This window comes from Taeniopygia guttata, chromosome 3, assembly GCF_048771995.1.
Source record: "Taeniopygia guttata chromosome 3, bTaeGut7.mat, whole genome shotgun sequence".
Taxonomy (NCBI): Eukaryota; Metazoa; Chordata; class Aves; order Passeriformes; family Estrildidae; genus Taeniopygia; species Taeniopygia guttata.
This window is the reverse complement of record NC_133027.1, coordinates 70,572,742-70,599,215: the sequence shown is the minus strand read 5'-3', so window position 1 is coordinate 70,599,215 and position 26,474 is coordinate 70,572,742. Positions and strand designations below refer to the sequence as shown.

Below are 26,474 nucleotides of genomic sequence, written 5' to 3'. Positions count from 1 at the left end.
AACAGTGGAGGAGTAAAAAAATGAGAGCAAGAGGCCTTATTGCTCTCTCTTGTACTACTGTCCACGTAGCTTCAGCTGCATGGCTTGAAACTGGAATAGATCGTTCCAAGAGTGCCCTCTGTGGGAAATGAGTGGGCTTAGGAACCCAGATGAGACAGCAGCGCCACCAAAGATGTGGAAGAAGGACTAGGGTGTCTTTTTTTCCCCCAATTCTATTAGTTGGCCTGAAATAACCTATGGCAAGGGAGGACTATGAAATGAAGGCACAGAGTTCTTTGCTGGATTGTCTCCTTGAGGAGCAGCTGCTTTATGCAAGACAGTAAAGCACACCCTCAAAGCCTGTTACTTGAAGCATGCTATCAGCATACTAAAGAATATACAAATACACATTATCCAGATTGTTTAGGTTGGAATGTACTAGTGTTGCCAAATACCCATACCCGATTTCTGTAGTCAGTATCACAGCCTCAGAGTAAAGAGTACTAATGTGCTGCCTGCCAAAAGAACAGACAGATTTGACGTAATGGAGCTGTAGGACTGAAAGAGCTGCTTGATTATTTACTGTCATGATCGTTTCAGTCTTGGTGGTGCCAACATTCAAATGATATTGTTTGCATTAAGCTGTTATGAGACATTGAATAATGAAACACAAGAGATTAAAAAAGGTGAAAAACATCAGTTAGGATACTTTGATTTTCATAAACACAGCTCTTCGATCTTGCCATACCTATCCCTGTCAAACTGAAGAACTCTTACAAAATTTCTGTACCTCACCAACTGGTACTAGAACACAGTCAGGTCTTTCATTTTTTGCTGTATAAACTTCGATTTTCCTGGATCCCTTTAGAATATTTTCCCCAAATACTGAATGTTGAAATAAATGTAGCAGCGTACAGATGAGTACCAGCGTTTGGGACTCCCCCTGCTCCGGGGGTGCTTCGGGCGAGCTCTACTGCTCAGCGAGTCGCCCACGTTCTCCTCAGCTGCTGCTCACGGGAGAGCACCCCCGCCTTGAGTTACGGACTCGGAACCATCTCCTGCTCAGTGTCGGTCCACCGGTGCCGCAGGGCTTTTCCCATCGCTGCTTTACAGCACGGCAGCGCTCCCCCGGGGCATCTTTCCCGCCTCCCGGCAGCCCGCCGCAAGCCGGCGGCCGCTCCTAGGGAGGCGCAATTCCCGGGGGCGGGCGGGACACCCCGGCACCGCCCCGCGGGCGGGGCTCGCCCAATCAGAGCGCCCGCCTCTCATCCCGCGGCATTCTGGGAGCTGTGGTCCGGGACCGGCAATCCCCCGCGGCGAGGCCGCCTCGATGAACGGCATTTCCCAGAAAGCTCCACGGCGGCAGCGCCCCGGGCCGGTTTGTCCCTGCGGGCGGTGACTTGGGCAGGGTAGAAGGCGGGCCCGGGGCTCGCGGCCAATCGGAGCGCTCCGGGGGCCGCGCGGCGCGGGCGGAAGTGCGGCACAGAGCGGCTCCGCCGGTGCGTGCGCTGCGGGCTGGGAGCGGCCCGCAGGAGCCGGCTCCGAGAGCGGAGAGCGCCCGCGGCAGCGCCGGGAGGGGCCCGCCGGGCGGCAAAAGGGACGTCGTGAGAGCAGCGGCTTGCGCGTGTGTTAAGGGCGTTTCTCCTGTCCCGGCAGGTCTGGGAGCAGCCCGGGCTCCGGCGGCCCCGGGATGGCCGCTGCGGTGCCTCCCGATGCGCTGGGTCGGCGGGTCGCCTGTGGCACCGACTATGGGACCGTGCGCTATGTGGGCAGCGTGTCTCCTACTGCAGGTAAGCGTCACAACAGTAATAATCTTCACATTTTACGGTTGTTCTCGAGATTCTACTCATGTTCCTCTTAATTAGCACTGTCGACTAAACGAGGCAATTTACAGTTTGATTTTTCCTCATTGTTCTTGTGTAAATATGGCGACTTCTAATCTGCGTAAATTGTTGGATTTTGGGTTTTTTTTAAAGAAGTCAGAGTTGCCAAAAGGGTGTAAGAAGAATTTTACAGTCTTTTTCCTGTCTCTGTGCTGGAATAGTCAGGGAAGGTAAGAGGCAGCAGCAGATCACCAGACCAGGTGCTCCTTTGATAACATATTGTCTCAGGTTTGTGTGACAAGGCTCTGAGAGTGGCAGGGGCTACAGGGGTGGCATCTGCCAGAAGCTTTCTCCATGTCCAACAGAGCCGCTGCCAGCCGGCTCCAGGGTGGAGCTGCCACTGCTCAAGGCTGAGCCCGTCAGCAATGTTAGTTGCACCTCTGTGAAACCATCTTTAAGGGGAAGGAAAAGAGACTCTTTGCACCAAGGTAGCTGTGGCCAGAGAAGGGCTGAGAGAGAATATGCGAGAGGAACAGCCCTGCAGACACAAAGTTCAGTGAAGAAGGAGGGGAAGGAAGTGCTCCACACTCCAGAAAGGAGATTCCCCTGCAGGTCTACTGAGACAGGCTGTTTCCTGGCAGCCTGGGGGGTCATCAGAGGTTCAGAGATCCACCTGCTGCCCATGGAGGAGACACACACAGGTGGATGCCTGAAATAAAGTAGTGACCACACCCAGAGCAGGCTCCTGGTAGATCTGAATGATAAGCCTTGCTGGAGCAGGTTCCTCTTAGGTCTTATATCCTGGAGCAGCTTTTTTCTGAAGGAGTACACCCCATGAAAAAAGGGTTCCATGCTGGAGCAGTTCCAAAGGAAGTATACTGTAGCACTAAGGGGGGAGTTACATTGGACTAGTCCATGGAGGACTGTCTTCTACGGGAGGAACCTGCACTGGAGCAAGGGAAGGACTCCCCTCTTTGAGGAGGAAGCAGCAGAAATAAGGTGTGATGAACTGACTGTAACCCCTGTTCTCCATCTCTGTACCTCTCGTGGGGAGGAGGTAGAGCTCAGGAAGGAGGGAGAGCTGAGGTGGGAGTATTTTTAAGATTTGTTTTATTTCTCATTAGGCTACTCCAATTCTAGTTGGTAATAAATCCAGTTACTTTCCTCAAGTCAAGTCTGTTTTGCCCATGACAGTAATCAGTGGGTGATGTCTCCCTGGCCTAATCTCAACTCATGAGCCTTTTGTTGTATTTTTTCTCCCCTGTTCAACTGAGGAGGGGAGTGACAGAGTGGCTTTGAGTGGGCACCTGGTATCTAGCCTGGCTCAACCCACTATAGATGTTCAAATTTATGGGAAGATTCCTGATTCTTGGAAGGAGACTAGCTTTGCATACAGTTCTAGAAGAGGCAAGAAGGATGACCAGGAACTTCAGACTCCTTAGCCTCACTTCAGTTTCTGGAAAGATCACATTCCTTGGAATCCATTTCCATTTCCAAGCCTGTGAAGGACAAGATGGTAGTTGGAAGTATTTGTTACTTGTAAATAAGAAGTTGTGCTTGGCAATTGTCATTACTTTCTATGATGATATGACTGTGAATGTGGATAAAGGGAGAATAAGTCAATATTCCTTGACTTAAATAAATCTTTGAATAATGTCTTTGTAAAGAATTTTATTTGGAAGCTGAAGAAATACAAGGTAGGTGAATGGAATATTAAATAAATTGAAAGTACCAAGTGAAAAAGTAACTAATGACTTGATATCTGGTAATGAGTGAGTACTACAAAAGTAAATGCTGACGTGTGTATTGTTTCACGTATTCCTCAGTGACTTGGGTGATGAGCAGTGTTCACCCTCAAATGACTGCTGTGATACAAGACAGAATTGCCATCCAGATCAAGCTTTATGAACATTTGGTTTGAACCCAAGAGATTCAAGGAGGATAAATTTCCACATGTAGTAGGGACCAGGAAGGACTAGTGGCTCACAGAGTCTGTTGTAAAGGGCTTGGCGTTAAGTTGGATACTGTTATGAATACAAGCCAACAGAGATCACCTGTAACAAGCAAAGATACATGTTGTACTGGGTTACCTTAGAGGGAGGTGATGAACATGGCCTGCAAGTTAAAAGAAGCTGTTATCCCTCTCTGGGGGCAGGGGTTCTTGAGAAGGTTACACTTGGAGTAATGTATCTGCTGTGGAATTATTCCAGTTCAAGAGGGATGCAGATAAACTTGAGAGGATTTCAAAGATCTCCTCTTTTGAGGAGTCTTGGAGGACTGCCAGGGTGGTTAAGGGCACAGACCATACACGTGCTGTGAAGAGGTTGAGTGATCTGGGCTTGGTTAATGTGGTGAAGAGAAGAAAAAGTGCCATCCAATGGCTTCCTGCAGCTGTTTGACAGGTGGTTACAAAGATGGCAGAGCCCAACTCTTCTTACAAGTACTAGATTATACAATAAAGGATAGTGGCCACAGCAGGAAAACCTTTTCCATTACAATGCAGCACTGGAATGCTCACCAGATGTGTTGCAACCTTTCTCTCCTTGGACATTTTTAAGGTATGGCTAGGTAACAAATTACCTGAGTGACTTCTTTTAGTGCAAGTGATAAAGCTAAATTCTTTTAGCTTTATCACTTAGATTAAGTGAACTGTAGAGGTTCTTTCCAGCTGTGATTTCTATGGATATGATGCTGTAAATTTGAAAGAGTATTAACCATTTTTTTTCAGGAATTTGGCTGGGTGTGGAATGGGATGATCCTCAGAGGGGAAAGCATGATGGCAGCTATGAAGGAACACAGTATTTTAAGTGCAGGTGAGTTGATTCATAGCATTGGCATATCATATGTGGTGATGAGGTGCTCATTGGAAAAGGCCCTTTGGCAATTTTTAGGGCAAACCCTTCTGTTATCAGTTGGCCAATATTAAAAAGATCATAATTCTGAGTGCTCTGACTAGCTAACCATAGAGCCTCTTGTATTGATATTTATCCAGTTACAGGTATTAGGGTATACTAAATACTTAGAAAATACAAGTCACGTGTCAGAGGTATGTTATAAAATGAGACTTTTGGATGTTATTGTTAGTAGGTTTTAGACCTTTTACTTTAGTTACGAAATCAATATTTCCTAGTGACTTTCATGAATCAATTCTGAACTATTGGTCCATATTAAGTATCTCAAATACAGTGTATATTTTAATTTAAGCTGATTTGCATATACCTTGTTACAGGAAAATGCTAAGTTCCTGTTAATGATTTGGGTTATATTTGTATCACTAAGGAATTATTAAATATATTCATTTGATTTACTACATGCAAAACATAGTGCAGCTGTGTGGGGTTTTAAAATATATGCATGCATTACTTTTAAGTGAAAGGATTTGAGCACTTAACAAGTTAGATATTGCAGAATACAGGACTCATACGATGGATATTAACTGCAGCAAGTTGTTGATTTCTATGTCAGGACACATGGAACAGCAAAAAGTTTGTAAGTTAAATAGTAACTATATGACTTCATAGAGGAAAGTCATCAATGGCTCTTAAATACTACAAACTGCTAGCTCAGTCAGTTTCTGAGCATAGAAGAGGTGAAGGATGAGAGAATAAAATCTGTTCTTCAGAAAAATAAGTAAAAACAAAATACTGACCCGTGAGGACTGGATATTTTTTCCCTTGTATCAAATAATAATAAAACAAGGCTTGAGGAGGCTAAACACACTTAATCCAAGAAAAAAATCAACATCATTGGATGTTCTGTTTCAGCTAAAGAATTAGAAATTATGGTTTTATCACAATCATGTCTTTTAAATTAATATATTAGTGGAAGTTGCTTCCAAAATGCTTTGAATTTAATTGAAATAGTTTCCAAATTGAAGCTAGTTATGTTATGCTGTAGGAGAAAAAACCAGAAATAATTGGCTGACCATTCCAAATCTTTCTGGACGGAAAAAACAATTGAACATTTCATTCATAGTTTTCAGAAACTCAATTGCTTTACATTTGTGTGTATATGATATTTATATGCATGTGTATAGACTCTTGGGTTTTTAGCAACCATTAGTATGCTTCCAGGAGATGAGATCTCAGTAACCTTAATTTTTGGTGTAAAAATCAATGTTTTGAGTGCAGCTCAATACCCATAACAAATGTAAATGTTGTGGTCTTTAAACATATTTTTCTTTCAATACGTGTTCTTTGTAGTCTGCTATTTTCCAGTCAGAAGAGGTCCTGCTGGAGTCTAAGAGAATACATAGTTCCAGCAGTCCACCAAGACACACAAACATAACTTCCTGTGTGCAGACACATTTATAGTTTCTGTATTGACTGTGATAATGTAGGCAAACTTAAGTAAAAATACCTTATTTTAGCTAAAGGATGCTAAAAACAAAACCCTCCTACAACTTAAAACATCACCTCTTTAGTACTGCTGATTAGGAGGGAATAATGTTTCTTTGTAGATGAATAATACACATCCTAAAAAAAAAACAACTGTATTTTTCCCCTTACACCTTATCATAAGTATCCTTTGCCTACAAGCCTACTTTGCTCACTCCTTGAATTCTGATAAGCTGAAGCAGCTGATCATGTAGCTTGTGCTGCAAACAAATGCAGTGAAAGGACATTTTGAAATTGTTTTTAAGGCAATTTTGAAAATAACTGCTTTTAAAAATGTATCTTTCAGAGTGACATTTGAAAATAAGACCATAAGAGGAAAATAAAACTGATTTTGAGATTCTCATTACCAGAGAATGAGACTTTTCAAGTCCTTGCTTGAAACAGTAGGTCTGCTTACAGCTCTGTGATCTCTACAGTAGTTTTTTTTAAAATATAATGTCAACTTTTATGTTTCATGGCAGTACATTTATCTGGGTCATGATGTGGTGATAATTGAACTTCTTAAGAATATGAATACCAAGGAACAAAACAGCCATACTTCAAATTATGCTGACATCATGAGCATGTTCAACAACCCTATATCAGCTAGAAATGGCAATGCACAATCTAGTGGTGTTTTTGTGTTCCATTTTTTCCTGATAATAGGTTCTTGTTTCTTAATAACTGAGGAAGCTATTTTAGCTGTCAGTTGCAGTAGTGTATAACGTAATTAAATTATACATAAAATTATATTATACTTTATATTATACATTAAATTATATTATAAATTCTGCAGTCCTTCAAGAGAGATGAGGAGTTATCAAGCCTTAAGATAGTGTTAAAATTTATATACAGCTTTTGAAACATGAGTGTGCTTTCCTATAGGTTCTTGTCCCACAGACCCACTCAGACATTTGTACGTGTGTGTTCCCCTGAGAAATGTGGGTTACAAGCTTCCTCCCCTAGTTGTCCTATATTTGTTGCATGATGATTCAAGATTATCTACTCCATGAAAGATCTGTTTATATTAAATTAGGCTATTTTTTCTTCAAGGGTGACACATTCGCCTCCAGGAATACCTACCTAGAGCACAGACAAACTCTTCAAATACAGGAAAAATATAATTTTACTGTCCAGGAAGAAAAAATTATTTCCATTTTGCAAAGGCAGAAAGCATTCCTAAGATTCCTGAGAAGGTTTTAGTTAAGAAGTTTTGTTCATCAGAAACTCATGATCTTTGCTGCCAATAGAAGTTTGTTGAAACAAAAGGTTGTCCCTAACCACTGCTCCAACATGTACTGTGCACCAGCAGAACCCCAAAATAGTATCTAAGACTGCAGATGTCTTGTTTTTTGAAAGCACACAGTCAAGTTTCATGTCTGTTTAACTAAGGTAAACTTTCAAGAACTTGAAGTACTTGCTCATGCTTGCAAAGCTTCTGCTGCTCAGTCAGGAATTTGATACACCATGGCAGGTTAGTGTTAGGTGTCATTTGTAAGCATTGTTTGGTGCCATGGCCTCTTTTTAAGACAAAGGATTTTCTTCCTGCAGGGTGTAGATTCTTCTAATATAAATTTTGTCTGTTGAACACCTTCCCCTATAAGGAAGAGATCTGTTCAGATCTGTGTAGAAAAGACATGCATGGATTCAAACAGCTCTGCTTTGTGGCACCTTATGAGCCTTGTAGTGCCTTTGCTGCAGTCATGATGGTAATTGCCTGGAGCTGATCATTGCAAACAGACAGTGCTGGGCAAAGAAGCCTTTTGATCCATGTTTACTGCCTAGGCTGATAAAGCTAACATCTCTCTCCGTGGCTCAGAGCTTCTACAGTCAGACAGCTCAAGTGTGTAGCTGTTAGGATTTATGTACTCCTGTGTTGTTCATCAGTACTGAGAAGTGTGTGTGTGATAATTCCTGAGCATATGAAGAGCCATCGTGTACCTGTAATGATGAGCAGTGCCATGACTGTGTTTTACATTAGCAAAGATGATGCCAAATGTCCTCCTTATTCAGTGGAAGCTGACAGCTAATCTAAATTTTAATGAATATTCTTGAAGTGCCCTGGGCATGCCAACAGATGGTTTGTATGCTTCAGGCTACTGTATCATGAATAGGAAGTGTTCTGGAAGATGATTTCTGAGACTGGGGTCAACCTCTATTTTAAAAGCCAGTAGGAAGTATCAGTATTAACTAGAGCCAGTCACTTGCCAGAGCCCCACTAGAGTATATTCCACATTTTCTGCTTAAGAAAATTGGGTCATATCTTCTACCACTCTATTTCCATACAGTGTTTTGTTCCGCTTGCAAGGCAATTTGCATACATGAGAGCAAAATCCCTGTTCTTAGACTTCTGAGTGTTCATCTTAAGTCAGGTTGATGAGTAATCCATAGGGCCTTCCATAACATAATATGCATGCTGGATGATTCTTTGGATTAGGATTTATCTGTTTAGTTCCCAGTTATGGAGACTGATGGCTAATAGGTGCATTTTTGCATTAGTACAGGTGCTGTACATTATTTGTTTGATATGTACATGCAGCTTTACAATTCATATGTCCTAATGTAAATTTTAATACAGGCAGTGTGTTTTAGGGAAAATGAGTTACAGTGACCTCTCTTCTTGAATGCATAATAATTTTGCCTGAAAATAGGTTCCTATTGCAGTTTCCTTTTCTGCCTTTTGTGACAGTTCCTAAGAAAGTAGATCAAACAAATAGACTAAAACTGAAAAAGAAGCTTAGGCTGTGAAATGGATTTAAATATACATTAGGTAACTTATAATAGTTAAGTGCAGAGTAATGGGAAGTGAGAGCAACAGGAGAGAGAAAACCTATGATCTTGAGGTCATGACAGAAAGAAGAGAGTCTTGAGAGATAAATACACTAAAATTTTCCTATAGCTTTAATAGCTTTATATGACAGGGGACAGGGTAGCTAGGTTCCTTTGCTTGTTTTTTTTGGTTTTTTTTTTCCTCCGTAAGGATAGAACTGGTTCCTGCATGGAAAATGAAGGCGATGCCAATAGAAGTGGTGACCTGAGAGGACAGAAGTGGGCTTAGGAATGGATATGGTGATGGAGAGACCAAAGGTCTTGGCTATGATAGGGATAAATGACATGAGAGGAGGAATGCAGAAGTGAGGTTCTAGATTAGCTCTGGTGAGAGGGTTGAGGAGAGCAGAACTGTTGAGTGTAGAGGGATGGTGATGACAAAATCATGGTAATGGGAAATTGGACAGTTGTTGTCAGAATAAATTTACAGCACGACCTAGTGTGAATTACAGACAGACCAGAGTACAAGGATTTTTCCAGAGCCCCAAGCAGAATCCAGTACTAGCTGCTATCTGTGAAGTTGTTTGATTTAATTAAATGCAGAAGTGATATATTTGCAGGCAAGAAATGTTCTAGTTCAGGTCATAAAAAGGTAATTTACTGTTTTAAGAAGAGGTATTAAGAAAGCATCACATCATTTTTACATTTGAGGAAGTTTAATATTTAAATCACTCAAGTGTTTCCAAGCTATGAAGAATTTCAAAGGAATGATAGAAATTACTTAAGAGAAGGTTACTGGATTAAAAATGTATTGAAAATGCTTATCAAACATGAAAAGTTCATACCAGATTTACATTCTTTAGGAGTTTGCTTTTCTGCTTCTTTAGTAATCATTGCAATCTAATCATAGTCATTACAAAACTAGACTGATAATAGCTTGAAAGTAAGTAATACTGAATTTCTACCTAGGTCCTTCTTTAGGATATGACAGTGGAATGGCTAATGAATGAAACTGGCACAGGAATTTCCCAGCACTGATTTTTTAACAAAAATGTGAATACATGGTCCCCAAGCTATTCCATCTACCTGTAATCAGTCCACAAGATTTGAGGCCTTTAGTTACTGGCTTTTTAATGAGAATTTTGAACTTTTAGCATTGGTAGTTTATGTTATGGTTTGCTAATTAGACACTTGATGCTTACATGCTGGTTTGAGAAGTTTTATTTACATAAGTGATGTCTTCCTCCTGGGCACTTTCCTACCAAAGCTTCCTGTCTTCTCAGCTTGATGACAGACAGATATTCATAGCTACCAATTTTCTTCCTGATGTTTTCTGGCTGATGCTCCTATCAGATCCTCATCTGCTCTGTGACACCATTCCCATAACTTCTCTGCTAGTTCTTTTCTGATACTGTTTCCTTGCTAACTTTGCTAGAAAATGTTAAAGCAATTGCATGGCAAGATATGGGAATGCAACAAAGTTTTTTCAGTGCTCAAGAGAAAAGAAACTCCATTGGACTGTCTTGAACACACATTACTGGTTGGATATTTTTGTTGAATATTTGAAATTGTTGCCAAGTTAGTATCAGGATTTTTTGAAGTTTGTGTTTGTATAAGAGTTCTGAGTGCTACAATTTGTATGTTGTGTCATTTGTGTGATAGAATTAGAAGTGAATTATACAAGTCAAATACAGTGTAGCAATCACTATTCTGAGTGTTTCTCAGGCTTTGGTAAAACTCCCAGCACAATTATTGTATGATTTAGGTAACTTTGTGTCTATCCATAGGCAGAAACTTGTTTTTCTGGAGAACCTGACTTCATAATGAGTTTGGAAATAACAGAGCAGTTATTTTTAATAATGACACTGACACAATTTCAATGTGTAAGTACATTTTGGGGAGCTGGTGCTCCACTTCTCATGGTATCTCACTAAGTGAATTTCTATCAAGTACTATCAAAGATACTCTGAAAGTCTTACCTGGCTGGCTGGGAACACTGATGTTTACAATTAGCCTGTGGAATTGCCTTTTGACTGCTTTGGTTCTCTGTACTTCTGTTTAAAGTAGTATTTAATTAGTCAGTCATTGTCAAGATAACTTTTCCTGGCTGCTCTATTCTAGGCATCCTAAAGGAGGATCATTCATCCGGCCAAACAAGGCAAATTTTGGAGTAGATTTTCTTACTGCAGTAAAGGATCGGTATGGATTGAACGATAAGCAAGATGCTCTGTGTGGGACAGGGGATACAGTAGTATTTGGAACGAAGACTGTGGAATTTGTTGGCATGGATTCCATTGCAGAACAGCAAAGGCAAGTGTAATATATGAAAATCTGAGATACATTATTAGTGATTGATCAGTCAAGTAGTATTTCAGCTGTAAGGAAGTGACTGCCATGCACATAAAATTGTTGTGTCTAAAAACCAGCCAGACTGCACTGTGGTGGAAGAGACAAGAAAGAAATCTTCTAATTGTGGATTCATAATTTACAGATTTTACAAATAGGAACTGGGATTATGCCATGTTTGAGTGCTAACAATTCTCATTCTGGTTTCATAAAGTAGCAGGTGATAATGTTTTGTGAGAAATGAAAGATAAATTATTATTATATTGGCAGTCACCATACACATGCATGGTCTTTTGAAAATAGATGTATTTTAATGTTTTCTTAATATTGTATAGTGTTTTTTAGTCTTTGTTTACTCATATCACAAATGACTTTGTAACCAAGAGAGGGAAGACAAAGTCACTGTACTACTAGTGAAAAAGTTTTTCAATCAGTTGATTTCATGTTCATGTGCCTGGAAGGGTAAAAAGGAAGTAACTAATTGATGTGTAATTAATTGCAGTTCTAATGGCCTCCAGCAGAAGAGATGTATTAGTTCAGTAGGTGGCAGCCTCCTTCTGAGCTGATATTCCACAACTATTCTCCTTGTCTCCCAGAGCATACTAAGCAGTCAAAAATAATTTTGAAAAGTTATATGAAGACTGCCCAAATAACTCTGAACCTCTTGCAAAACATGTTGCACAAAACCTTTTTAACTTGACATCTCTAATTAAATTCCAATTTGTACAGATATATTTAATCTTTTTTACCACTCTTTATTTCACTTGGATGAGGGTTTTTGGGGGGTGTGGGACTGTGGTTCAATCAGACTTATTTTGTAGTAGTGATGTAAAGGCAAAAAATAGAGATGTGTCTGTTTTCAAGTGTGAATGACACTGCAGTGTAGTAATCTGCACATTGCTAATTCCAAAGGAGATACACAGGAAAAGGATGTTGTGTACTTGTAAAAACCAGGCATTTATGTAATATACATATTTCTGTTTGAAGATTACCTGACAGAATGTTCTTTCTCATGTAGACAGCTGAACAAACTGGTGGATATCTCAGTGCGTGAGTGTGCAGTGAGCCATGCTGGTCAGGAAGAGGAAATCAGCAGAACGTGTGCCAGTATCCTTTTTTTGCTATATTGCATGATGCCACAAATAAAGTACATACTTTAGCATTCCAAGTGTTCACGTCAATGAATGATACTTGTATCCTTTTATTTAAAAAAAAAATTAAACCTGAAGTTTATATTTAAAAGTTTAATGCAATTTTAAAAAGTTAAAAAGCCAGACGTCTACAATTTTTGAAAGGAAATGCAAATTGTATATAAAAATAGAAGTATAGTCATAGGTTGTTACTGTGACTGCAGTTTCAGAGGCTTCAGCAATGTTTTTTTAAAAAATTCCCTAGAATAGATAACCTTACTGAAGTAGAACTGGTATGTTCTGTTGACACCAGAGGTTTCCAATATATAACAAATAATCTGTTTAGTACACTGCATCCAGTGGCAGTGTTACAAGACTACAAAGCAGTTATTATTTGTTACATTTTAAGGACTTATAAGAGTTCCTGACAGTACAGAAACTAATCCATTTGAGAATTTGTATGGTTAAGCTCTTTTATAAAACTGTAAGCCATTTCCATATCACAAATCAAAATAAAATTTGCTGTAACTGAGCAGTACCATCCCTTAGTGTAATCTATTTCTCTTTGATTCAAAACAAAACTCTAATTCTGAAAAAAGGAAGCTCAGTTTTGAGATAAGTTTATTTTTCTTAACAAGAAATTTCAGATATGAGGCATATAAACCTATCAAAAAATCTGATATCATCTTGGGAGACAGTAATAGCTATTGCTTCTCAAGTTCAAAATCTGGAAACACTTAATGTCAGGTATAAATATTCATATTTAAGTTTCTCTTCCTTTGGGGTAGGAACAAAAACCTAGGCTCAGGATTCAGATTTTTAAATGTAACTGGATACAACAAGGCTAATTCTACTGGGAGTTAAGTTTTTTTTTGTTTTTTTTTAAATCTTATTCTTAAGCAACTGCTTAAGTTGTGGGCTATATTTTTCTGACATTTGTGTTCAAGAAAAGACTCGAACCCGACGAGTTCAGCTTCTGTGTAAAATTAAGTACTAGAAAACATTTTCTTCAAAGTTTTAAGACTTGATCTTTGTTTTTTATTATTCTTGATACATTCTGGCTGCTCAGTCAGGCCTGCATTTAGGAGCCCACTTTTGTTTAGCCTACTGTGTCTTGATGCTAAACTTAATTATCCATAATGCTTTGAATAAACCTTAATTATCCCAAACCTTAGTCTATTTCTGTCCTACAATGATGCTGTTAAGAAACTGTTAGGACCATGGTGGCAGATCTAGGGAAAATCTCTTGTACAATGATGACATTGGAAAAGGAAGGAGGATGTTGTTAAATAAAGCTACAATTCTATTGGAACAAGAAAATTCATAAAATAATTTCAAAAGAAAGAACATTTCTAGTATACACCTATACACTGTATTTGGCACATACTACAATAATCTTCTGGTGTGAAGTAACACAGTGGATTAGGTAGCAGCCTAAATCACCAGGTTTTTTATTTAATCTTATCATTAGCGTGACAAAAATGTATATTTAAAATAGCTGCAGGTGTTCCATTTTCTTCAATATTTAGCAATGAACAGCTGTTTGCAACCTGGGTGCTATTTGTAAATCTAACTTTGCCTAGAGTATATAATGATTTATTGCATGAGAATCCAGAGAAATTTATTTTAATTCACCCAGAATAATTTTTTTCAGTTTTTCATTGTTGAGAAGTGTACTCTAGACTGAAGGGTTTTCAGAAGTTATTTGTGAAAAAAATGGAAAACAAAATGAGATTGATGCTGGAATTTGATGCTTACCACTGCAAACTGATATAGTCTGAATCAGTTTTTTATTGTTTTGACCTTCTGTTTGCTTTAAAAAAAGAAGGTAAATCTGTTACTGATTTTTTTTTCATGCATGGAATGTTGGAAGAAGAATAAAAGTGATTAACCATCGACTAGCTCTCTATGTGGAAATTTTACTCATAAGTATGTAATTATAAACTACACTGAGAGATTTTTAGGAGAATATGCAGATAGATTAGGCCTTGAAACTTCTCTTTCAGGGTGAATAATGAAAGCTGATTTGAAGACTGCAGATTTGCGAATCTTGCTATTTTCTTCTTTTTAGTGATACTTACCTATTGAGAGTAGATTTTACATACTTTTGTTTTGCTGGGGTCTGGACAGTCATTTAGGCTCCTCATTTTCAGTCAAAACTAAGGATTTTAAGCCCAAGCTCTGGCTTTGTTTCATTTAATATTAATGAAAATAATTTTTTTCATGTTCAAAACTTAGTGAAAGAGAAAGAGGCCACAGAGGAATAAATATGCATTCTTGAATAAATATGCATTTCTGAATCAGGAAAGTAAATTAGGAAAAAGTATGTTTGAATATAATTAGAAATGTATTTTATTATATTTTAAAATATGTGACAGCTAAGCAGTGATTTTAGTTTTTGGAGGGTATAAATTTCTTTAATGTGTAGCTCCAAACTAATGACTTAAATAAAAGTGATTATTTATTATGCAAATAATTTTTTTTAATGCAGTGAAAACAAAATGAGATTTCCATCTACATCAACTTTTACATCCAGTGCATTTTCAAACTTGAAGATTCTGGCACTTAATCAAACTGAAATAACATGGACAGAGGTAATAGCCTTTCCTGATTTTTTTTTAAAAAATTAGTATCATTAGGTTTCTGAGGCAAGGAAAGCACAATAAACATTTGTGCACTGTATTGTTCTACTGAAATCAAATCATCCTTAGAAAAGGTGCTGTGGGGTAACTGTGTTAGTTACATATTGACTTATGTACTTCCTACATAATGAAGGAAGTAATATTGGCATAGGAGTCTAATAAGAAACATTTTACTTCATCTACATCTGTAAATTGCCAAATTGAAAGAAAGCAGTTGGAGTACAATTTATTTTCGTGGCCAAAATTTTTTCTAAGTGAAAACTTCTTGGTTCCTGGTAGCTGTTGAAGATTTACATGTACTTCTCTGCATGCAATAGAACAAATGCAAATGGAAAGAAAATGTTTCCTTATGATGAGAAATTCTTGTTTTGGCATTACTTTGCATCAGGAGGAGACTGGATTGGTATCTTTGCCCATATTGATGGTTCTTGAACCATATGATGCCTGGTTATTGGCAGCACAGAGCAGAGGAAGAACAAAGCTCTGACTTGTTTCAGGCACTGAATCATGAGGGCACACTTACATGACTATTTCCTGGTATGACATCTTATTAGGAAGGAAGTCCTGCTGTCAGCTACAGTTAGCAATGGGCCTTTTTGCAGAGATGGGGCTTAGGATGTGCATCTCAGTGTCATGTCACTTATAATAGCTTCTAAATTCCAAACTGTTTTTTGGATTTCTCAGGGTCAGATTTTATAGTACTGCATTGTAAAATTACATGACTTTTCAGATTTCAGCTGCCAGCTGCTATCCAGTAAAAGAGCACTTAAAAAAACTGGGGCTTGAGTAGGAAGAAGTTTCTTCATTCTCTTGTCTTGCAGCAGGACTAGAGGGAGGTCACTGCTGTGTTTTTGTTTAGTGTCCATTCACTGTGCTCTTAAAACTGCCTGTTGGATTTATGGCAGGACAGTTGATAATCCTTCCATAGTAGCAGCAATATGAATGGTGAAGGGAATGGAAGAACTAAGTGGCTACAAACACTTTAAATGTCACCTAGTGCTCATCAGAGTAAATCTCCCTCCATGGGGTGACTGAAAGGCTGGTTGAAGCCAGGGCTGCAGATCAGAGTTCTCCAGAGCTAAATTGCAGTGAGAAAGCCCCAGCTTAGTCAGAGCAATTTTAAATGATGCAGCTTTTGAATTTATTGTTTTGAAACTCTGCTTTAGCTGATGATTTGTCATTGACCATAAAGGCATCTTTGGTTCCAAAACCTGTTTTATAAATTTTTTCCAATTCATTCCCTATAAGTTGGCAGACGCAAGCCTGTGCTTGAAAATGGTGTTCCAGGGCAGCCAAACGAAAGTGGAAAAATAAAGCCATGTGCCTGACATCAGTACTCTGTGAACAAACCACTTGAAAATGTCACTTCTTAAGCTCTGAGGGGAGTTACTGAAAAAGTCAACTTCCAAATAGAAAATAGTAATGAATATAATCCAAGCAAATGAGAAATACATTTAAATTATCAGTGGGGATATAAGCAAAAGTCTTAAGAGTGTTTTAATTAAAATCAAAACCATTTAATGGTGAACAGCATTTCAAAATTACTTGCTGTTATATGTAAGACGATATGGCATTGGGATAGTTATACTTGGATTTTTATTTTAGTTTGTTCCTCTGTTTTGAAGTATTTTTCACAGGAGAGGGACATGCTTAATTTATGTAATGATACATAGCTCCCCATTCACATGCCTTGAGCATCAGTTTTCAGAAAGAATTATTTCATTAGTATATGATTTGCATATATCTAAATACTTCTGAGATTATCAGTATATCAGTAAAAGAGCTTATTACTGTAGAATTGTTGATCGATTGTTCAAAACAAAACATATAATTTTCAAGGGGGAAAAATGTCTTGTAAAATAACTTAAAGTTAGCAGCCATTTACTTAGAAATTGAATTAATGCATTTGATTGTAATGACTTCATATTTATGGCTCCAAACCCTTTCTTTCTTATTCAGCATTTAAATCATAATGTTATATTTGTGATTCTGTTTTCAAACTAAGATTTTGTATTTATAATATAATATACTATTATACAGGGTAAAAGAAAAATCTGGGTTAGGACAGAAGTGCAGGATCATGCTTCTGACACTAGCAAGTAGCAGCAGGTAGTTGGGAAAAATTCTAGGCAAAGGGTAAGCACATGGTAAGAGCTTCTTAGAACGTAATCTGGAATTGTGTGGCTTTGTGAGCTCAGCTATATACCTCTAATTAATATTTGTGGATTTTTTTGTTCCATGAGTTATCTAACTGTATTAAGAACCCATTAGCAAATTTTGCTGTGCATATAATTTAATATAAATTCAACCCTTTTTGGGTTCTGATATTGCTGCCTGGTAATTTCATTTAGTAAGTCCGAATGTTTTATATGAAAGTAACTGAGAACAGCTATTCTCTGTTTCATGGTTTTAATTCTTGTATAGCTTCCTTGTGCCTTTCCCAATTATATTATTTGCTTCCTGAGATAAACAGACTAAAGATACAGGAACATCATGAACTTACATGGTGACAATTGTTTCTTGTTCTTATCTTTATTTATTTTGCAATAGCTCTTGCATTTCCATTCTTCTGGTTTTGAGCATCTGTGGCTCTCTTCTAGGTATTTGTTACCTCATCAGCTGTTCACAATGAGGCCTCATTCTTTCCTGAGGGCTAATTCAGTGTCAGCTCTGTGAACTTTTGTTTCTGAGGAAGCTGTTTTAAGCAGTAGCTGGAAATTTAGCAATTTGAGTTTTTTTGGAACTGTGCTGTAACCTGTCATTTGGCAATTTTCTAGTCATATTGAAAAATCTTCAGACATTTCAGGTTTGTGCAGTTTTTTTATTCCATCCATCCATCTATCCCAGTGCTGGGCTGTTGTGGGGCAGTTACTGAACATGTACCTCATTTCTCTTGACTCTGCAGGTTTCTTGTCATGCTTCATCACCAGTGGATAACTATTTTGATCCATCTTGTTGACATGGGGAAACACTATCAGATTAAAGAGATTACATATCAGTGTTCCCTGCTTTTGGTTTGGAACAGGAAAAGTTGTTATATCTGAGTTTGTGTGTTACAGATATGACAGCAGGTTGATTTTTCATCTTTTTGGGTGTAAAGCAGTTGAGCTCCAAATCATAGGCTGCCTCTTGAGGAGATCACAGTATTTACCCTTGACATGGTGTCTATTTTGAGTCAGTTACATAGACCTGCAGCTGGATGGATTCGTGCTGTGTAAAGTAAAATAGCATCTTTTATGGAATTTCAGGGCATAAGATCTAAACCAAAAATATCTCTGTTCATTTTGTAGCCCTTTCTGAATTAATTTATTTTCTTTAGAGAGCTTGCAAACTTCAAGATGTGTTGAATTCATGCAATTCTTGGCTTTTATTGGGTTATAGGTTGGCACAGTCCCAAGACAAAAAAGGCCTCAAGCTCTGAAAAATTAACATATTTAAAATATTCTGTCAGATGTGTTATGTCTATTAGCTATACACATAGGTTCTGGAACTTCTGCACATGTAGAGTTTGTACAGCCTATTCCTCACCTCATCATAGGGAATACCTGGTCACTTCACCTCAGTGAATAAATTAATTCAGTTTCCAGGTCACTCAGTTTGCAGTCTCAGCTGTGAGTGTGACCACAAGCCTGAGATTTACAGTCCTGTGACTGCAGAACCCCTTTGATGTCATCTGTGCTGGTAGATCTGGGCACAGGAGAGCTATATGGAAGAAAGGGAAGACTAGGAAATCTTTAAGAATTGTTCCTCTGGCTTGGGAAGCCATAGCTTTTTCTGAACACATTCAGAGCAAATTTGCATGAAGTATAATTTCTGAAATAGTCCCATCTTTATTTATATTAAATAAAGTTTTGCTCTTAGGTTCTTCTTTGTGCTCAAGGATGGCCAGTACTTGAAGAGTTGTACCTTTCTTCTAATAATATTACAGTTCTGGAAAGGTGAGTAACATGTCAGTCAGTTGTTAGCCACTGATGTACCACAAAAGTTACACAGCACATAATGTTACATTCCTGTAACATTTACATTACCACGAGAATAATTGATGCAAATTTCACATTATGTATTTCAGAACATCTATAAATGTGTACAATTGTGTGCATGCAATTATATACTTGGGAAAATAGTGTTTTCATTGGCCAATAACTTTAAATATTCTGGGTTTGTGTTTGTTTATTCCAATGCATCAGGCCTGATAATGTCCTGCAGACCCTGAAGTTGTTAGACCTTTCAGACAACCAGCTACTGGATGGAAATCAGCTGCATCTCATAGCACATCTCCCCAGGTAGCTGTAAACAAAATTGCTGGAAATTCTTTGTCCTAGATATTCATCTCTGTAGTCCTTGTTGGCTGAAATATGATAGTATTGATGTTGCATGAAAGATTCATGAGATCTTGAAATAGAGGCATTTTGCCCTCCTGAGGAGAGTAACTGCATTATTCAGTTGAGCTATTTTAATATAATCTTGCTTTTGTTGTATAATAACACGTTCTTCAGCTGTATGTTATTAGGTTTTCATTATACACTTATGAAATGAAAGTGATTTACCACATTTTGCTAATTTGCAGAATTATCATCTTTCCCTGTACACCAAAACAGCAGCCATAATTTTCAATAGCCACAAGCTATTTTTAAAAAATTCATTTAGAAAATCATACATTTTAAATTCAGGAGCCATTCTGAAAGCTTGAAATTGTTGCACTCACAGAAAATTTTATTCCCTGAACACGGCTGAAGTCTGGGTACTGCCTGTGAGGCTGCCTTTCATTTGTCAGTGATGCTGCACCATACCAAAAGCTGCAGATCTCTATTAAGGAAAAAAAAGTTAGGTTTTATCTCTTTGCAAAAAACTTCCTGTGCCACATACAGTGATCATTGTATCTATTAAATTTCAGATTAGAACAGCTAATACTTAGAAATACTGGGATATCATCTATATACTTTCCTGATGCTGGATTTGGTATGTAAAATAAGTAACTTATTTATAGTTTTAAAATTCTGTTTAATATTTAGAGTTTTCACTATTTTCTTGTTACTCTTTTCCTAGGATGCAAAACTAAAATGTTTCCTTCACTAAAACGCCTTGCAATAAATGAAAATAAAATATCACAGGTAGGTTAGATTGTGATGGTTTCACATTTTGTAAATAAATGCATCTTTAAGAATAACTTTTAAGTTTCCTTTTTTAAATTTTCTTTGATTTTATGTGTAAGATTCTGAGGGTAACTATTGAACACTTTGTTCAATACAGAGACATAGTTTAAAAATTTTGAAATATTTCTTGACGGTTAAAACACGTGTATATAATGGCAGCTACTTTATAATTCCTATCACCGAATCTAATGATCTAAAATTCTGACTAATTCTTTGTTTTGTCTGACTAATTTCTGCTTTGGTTTGGTTTTTAATTAAATGGAGTGCAGTTCTTTCCTTAGCTAAATGAACAGGATCCAAGAACTTGGTTCAGATGATCAAAAGAATTTTTCCAGTCACATTTGTTGTACAGGAAAAGTCAGTGTTACCTGCTATTGTTCTGAAATGAAGTTATGTTTTATATTTCCTCAAAAGACTCTTCCCTTTCATTTCAGTGGTCATCTATCAATGAGCTTGATAAATTGCCAAGTTTGCGGGCACTGCAGTGTAACAATAACCCCATCATGGACACAGAGAAGAACCCAGAGACCCTGATACAGCTCATTATTGCCAAGATAAGTCAGTTGGAGGTTTTGAACAACTGTGAGGTGTGTGATATTTCAAAAAATTGCATAAGTCTAGCAAAAACTTTAAATCACTGCCTGAGGAATTGTTTTCAGTTTCTTTTAAGATTATCAATTGTTTGGGTGCCCGAAAAGTGAAGTGCCAACCAGTCCATCCCCTTGTCAGTGGGGCAGTCACAAGTTCAGTACAAGACTGAGCCCTCTTTGTGAGCGTTGCTAACTTAGTGGGGACTTGGACAAGATGAGTCAATGGTGTTTTTTTCTCAGTGCCTGAATTGTGTTGAAGTTTCAGGACTGTTAACAAATCTATACTCTTAAAAAAAGAAAAAAATAGAAAAAGCAGCATAGTCGGATCTGTTTCAGTGACCACAATACCAATATTTGCCTTCTGTAATAGAAAAATATAATCCACACCAAATCAAACTTTCAGCTAATGTTTATCATAAAGGAGAGCAGAAGCAGCATCTAATCCATTGCTACAGAAAACATCCTTGCATCATCATATACAGCAGAGTCTTTGCTTAGATATTCAATTATGGCTCAGTGAGTACAGAGAGGGGCTTTAAGACTCTTAAAGGCTCTAAAATATACTGAATATATGGATCATTCAGTATTTGGAGACGTGGTTTGTAAGATTCTTGGTAGCACTGAAACATACTGAACACCAAGTAAGACCAAGGAGTCTGTGGCATTGATTAGATTTTATTGTCTGGAAAGTTATATAATTACATTGTATGCCATTCCTGTGTCAGTACAGATCCTTCCTGCTGAAAGAAGAGGAGCAGAGCTTGATTATCGCAAAATATTTGGAAAGGACTGGCTAGAAGCTGGTGGGCATTGGAACCCAGAGAAAAACAAACCAAGTGAAGAATTTCTTGCTGCCCATCCCAGATACCCAATACTTTGTCTTAGTAAGTACAAACAGAGTACAATAGCATTTCCTCACCTCTGGCATTGTGGAAGCACCGGTTTGGTCTGTTTTCAATTTCTCTTCCTCTTGGTGCTTTTTCCATGCTGCTACAACCTTAGGAAAGCCCACGCATGTGGTAAATCACGTGCCAGTGGGCTTCTGCACAGAACTGCACCCTTCAGGGCACTGCTGCCTCAGGAACTTGGGCTCCCTGCCTTGGAGACCCCAGCACCTGTGTGCATCCATCCATTCAGTAGCTCTCTCAGCACTGGGAATGTTAAGCAGCACATCCCTGTCCTGAATGCTGTAGCAGCTGGACAAGGCTTGTGTCTGCAGCACTGCATGGTGCAGGAGCCACCACGTCTGTGCCAAGGGAACTCCTGCCTGATCCTGCACACAGTGGTCTTAGGTCTCGAGGTTTAGTCTTTGAAGGGTTCCACATGTGCTTTTCTTCCAACAGAATATGGAGCACCTGAAGAAGGAGAACTGAAGAGACAACAGCCTTTGACTCTGAAAAATCAGCTCCTGAGTAAGAGGCCAGAAATGGTCAAAATTGTTCCTTCTGCACTTAGAATATTTTATGAGCTTAGTGTCTCCTAGGTGTATATGGAGAACAAAAAGTTCCAGCTTGTAATTTTGATTTTCTGAACTATCTCAGTGAGTGTGACTGGAAACCTGATTCTGTGTACTCTCTCTTATTTCGCCCCTCAACCCAAGCCAAATTATTTTCTCAACTAAGATTTCACGGAGAACAAAGGTTATTGATACTCCTTCTGACTGTGTGAATGGCTTCTTTACAGAAGACGTCTCAGGTTTTAATCTCGACAGCTGCACTATTTTCTGATATTACCTTTTTTTATTACTTCTTAACTTTAGGACACACAAGAAAAATACGGGTAGCTTTGGTATTTGAGGCTGTCTACATACTTAATCTAGCTTACATCCTTGACTTGCAAATTCATTTAGCTGTGCTTCCCACTTCAAAGAACTGAAACTTTTTACTCCATGGGAAAAATAGTATTTCAAAGCATTACATTCTAATGCATTTACGGGGAAGACTAAATAGAACAAGGAATCTTGTTGGCTAGATATAACATAAAGCTTTTTTTAAGGATAAGTCTTTTAATATCTGTAAAATAATTAGGCTAATTATGTCCTTTAAAAGTCTTTGTATGGTGCTTTTGAGAGTACCAAAAGCCTATTTTAAATTGAATAAGCAATTTCCATTCTACTGCAGGTTATTTAAAAAAAATTAAATAGAAATTAAGCATTTTTAGGTATATACTAATTTTGACCAAAAAATCCTACCTTTAAGCATTAGGAAGTCACTTCTACAATAATTTACCGAAGATGAATAAAAAACTTGGTTATTTAAATTAACTAATTTTTCAGATAATAACTATTTGGTATGTTAACTGCTGAGATGCAGGCTACCTCCTAGTTTCTGAGATCAGGCTGAGCTATGGGAAACAATTTGTAATAAAAACAGACTAGAAAGCTTCTGCCAGAACAAGGCTTATTGTTCTCTCACTAATGCCTCACACCCTTCTTCCTTAAGCTTTGACAATTAAGTGTCCTGAGAAACCTGAACAGAAGCCAGTAGAGAAAAAACTACCAGGTAAGAAGTCTTTGCTTATGTTCAAGCAGTTGTTTCATCACTCCTTTTCAAACAACTGTATTTAAGAATGGCAGCTGCCTCTGGCTTTGTCAGCTCTGGAAACCTTTTCCTCTGTCACATAAAGAAATGACAAAAGAAGAAATTGTTTGAAAAAATTACTATTCTTCTGGCCTTCATACTTACTTTCAGTCCAGCTCAAAGGTGGGAAGTTGATGCTTTGTCTGTCTTAGGACTTCTGCTTCTGGTTTCATGGTTAATGTGTCTGAGGCAATTAAAGGCCAATTAACTGGGCTGAAATCTGGTGGATGTTTTAACCAAGTAATCGGAACATGAAGTCTTAAGAGGCAACCACATAGTGTGTAAATCTAAATACTGAGGTCTAGTATCTAAAACATTAAAATCAGAAATCTAGTTCTGACCTCCATCAAATTTGTCTTTTGAAGTTTTAGAGCCTGTAGTGATACTAGAATGATTAAGACCATTCTAAATTAAGCTGATATTTTGGAAAGATGTGTCAGAGTGAAGTCTGAGAGAAAACATGTATTCAAGCTTTATTCTAAAATAAAAATCACATTTATTATCACAAGTTGCATAAAATCAGATAGATACAGTTTTTACAAAAATGTTTGATAGAAAAATATTTGTCTAAGTACAATGCGTGGTATTACAGGAGTAACTCGCTATTGCTGTGCCTTTAGATAAAGCTTCAAAAGAAGTGAAAGTTCAACCAATATACTGAGTTTATCTATTGCAAACACAGGTATCACCTCTGGAACAAATTACATCTACTCATTCAAGATCCATTACAAAAATACCCCTTCCTATAACTGACTTCATAACTTAAACAGCTCTGCTGACAATGTGTTTGGGACAAATAACTCAATACCATTCCTAAGAATGTCACTAGTTCCACCATGCCATTTGCTTACTTGTGCTGGGAAAGCAAATTCCTGGTAATGAAAACTGCAAGGAAGAGTTGCCAGATGCAAGCAGTCAGAACCTGTCTGGTACATGTCCCAAAGGTCACTTAGTTTAGCATGTAGAAATACAAACTCAAAAAAGGTAAATTATGAAGCTGTAACACTTTAATTTGGCATAGGGGATCAAAGTGCTTACTCTGTAGTAGCACATCCTGCCCTGTCCACCACAAGTGAAACCATTTTCCATTTGACAGTAGCAGATACGGTTTCAGATACCACAGACATTATTGAAGTGTTAGAACTGAAGCAGCAATACAGCCTTTCACTGTTGCTATCTGGAAGTAAAGTGAAACACTGGTACTTTGCTACAGCTCAGCAGCAGCAACATTTTTCTAATAACTTTCCTTTCTCTCCCCCAACAGAGTCTATGACTATTCAGAAGGTCAAAGGACTGCTGTATCGCCTATTTAAAATTCCTGGCTCAGACCTGAAACTGTCCTACAAAAGTTCTAAAGTGAGTTAAAAATAGTTATTGAACAACAAAATATTTCATGCTGCTAAAGGTCCATAGCATGTTTTAAAAATACTATATAAAGAAAATTATTTCACTTGAGGAGAGCTATCTTCATGCTGTAATTTAGGACCTAATTTCATGCCTGTAATATGACAGATTCTCCCTGACTGCAACTGCTTGCTATTTGGTTTACATGAAGGGATTTCAGTGTAAGTCTGATCAGGATTTTTTTGCTTTCATATTCTAGTTGGAAGGAAAAGAAGTCGAACTAGACAATGACTTAAAGCCTTTGCAGTTTTACTCAATAGAAAGTGGAGACTGTGTGTTAGTACGATGGTAAGAAGGGACTCTCTTGCTGGACTGCAGGAAGAACTGACACAAGAACTGCAGAAGAGAGCCAGACACATGGACAGCCTGTGCCTGAACAGACAGACAGGTGAATATGAGTTTCACATACGTGGCACCAAAGGGCTGTACAATTGTACTTTCAGCTCCTCAACTTGATCATCAGCCTCCATGAAAACATCTGCTCCTGTGTCCTACTGGAGAGATACCAAATAGTGCTTAAATGCTTCAATTAAATAAAACTCAAGGTCATCCTTTTGCCAAGATTTTATACAGCCTGCCCCCAGCAGTGGTGAGAATTTGTTTTACTGAACCGAGTACAGGGCTGAGTTGTGATCTCTTTGCTGACAAGACAAGATCAGTGCTGCACTGAGAGGCCACTTGCCCTTTGTTTTCACCTACATCCAACAACCTTAATGTGAACAAAACCCAGTAGTATTTTTAGAAGCATCTATCTTAGATGATTAGGGTCAAAATCTGCCAGACTTCCTTTCTACCCACATTATAAATAAGTTCTCAGCACACTGCAGGGCATTGCTATTTATTTTACAGTCTTTAGCATACTGTTCCTCAATCTTACTTTTCTTATTTTACCTCAGATCATATCTAGTCAGAGTGAGCTCTCAGAAATCCCTCCTATATCAGGCCAAGCTTGCTGTACTTAAAGATCTGGTATAAGCAAACCTGGATTTTTTTTTTTTAAATTTAAAATGACAAAGGTATAAACAAACCAATCACAAATCCTAACCCCCACTGCTGTCCCTGTTCCTGCACAGATGAGGGCAATCCCTCAGACAGCACAGAACCTGCTGCAGCAAGACTTACCAGCTGGTGCTGAGCACAACTCTCCATGGGATCCTGGAACACCCTATCAATCAATCAATCAAGTGGTAGTGCTTTAATTTACAAAAGACAGGCTAGTTGGCATTCTTATGTGCATTTATTAATTACAAGTAGGTCTTTGACTTTATATAAAAAGGATTTTGTTTTTTTTAATCTTGAACATTTTGGTTTTTGTCTGATGAACATCTATACTATAGAAAATGAATTGTATCAGTCCACTTGTAATTATCAAAAGGGATGTGCAAATATTGTTATACTTTAGTTGAAACCCAGCATTAAAAGGTACCTTAATATTTCTTATTGTTCCGGGAATGAATCCAAATGTACACTTTTCCATGATCATTATACAGTACCCTGTTTTCCAAGGCAAGTCCATCATCTTTCCTCACATCTACATGGATCTCCACACAGTTCCTTTAATCTCCAGAGCTCTCCCAGCTCCTGGGGCGAGTACTGGGGGGAAGACAGCATGCCACTCTCACATGTCTTCTCACACAACCAGAGACCATCCTGTTAAGAGAGACAAACATTTCAATAGGTTTT

General features: G+C 38.1%; 2 protein-coding genes across 2 annotated transcripts in view; one reads left to right on the top strand and one right to left on the bottom strand.

Annotated features, from left to right (window-relative positions):
- The first annotated feature begins 1,388 nt into the window (after positions 1 to 1,388).
- On the top strand, positions 1,389 to 26,227 carry TBCE (tubulin folding cofactor E). Its single transcript, XM_002192179.7, has 17 exons — positions 1,389 to 1,478; positions 1,636 to 1,769; positions 4,531 to 4,615; positions 11,069 to 11,257; positions 12,312 to 12,400; positions 13,071 to 13,170; positions 14,915 to 15,017; positions 18,927 to 19,003; positions 19,253 to 19,348; positions 19,960 to 20,024; positions 20,112 to 20,176; positions 20,653 to 20,805; positions 21,539 to 21,692; positions 22,152 to 22,220; positions 23,250 to 23,309; positions 24,652 to 24,743; positions 24,991 to 26,227. The coding sequence occupies exons 2-17, from the start codon at positions 1,670 to 1,672 to the stop codon at positions 25,081 to 25,083; spliced, it is 1,590 nt and encodes a 529-aa protein (XP_002192215.4). The 5' UTR covers positions 1,389 to 1,478; positions 1,636 to 1,669; the 3' UTR covers positions 25,084 to 26,227.
- Positions 23,835 to 26,474, bottom strand: part of B3GALNT2 (beta-1,3-N-acetylgalactosaminyltransferase 2) — a 30,535-nt gene continuing 27,895 nt past the window's right edge. Inside the window, exon 12 of the mRNA XM_030268257.4 lies at positions 23,835 to 26,441. Coding sequence (XP_030124117.1) covers positions 26,307 to 26,441 — 135 coding nt within the window. The 3' untranslated portion in view covers positions 23,835 to 26,306. The remainder of the gene's footprint in view (positions 26,442 to 26,474) is intronic.

What these genes read in the sequence shown, in the direction of transcription:
- TBCE (XM_002192179.7), top strand. Translation starts at nt 1,670, where the DNA reads ATGGCCGCTGCGGTGCCTCCCGATGCGCTGGGTCGGCGGGTCGCCTGT. An exon ending in AATCAGCAGAACGTGTGCCA is followed by an intron (nt 12,401 to 13,070) that starts GTATCCTTTTTT and finishes AAGAAATTTCAG; the next exon opens with ATATGAGGCATATAAACCTA. An exon ending in TGTCCTACAAAAGTTCTAAA is followed by an intron (nt 24,744 to 24,990) that starts GTGAGTTAAAAA and finishes TTCATATTCTAG; the next exon opens with TTGGAAGGAAAAGAAGTCGA.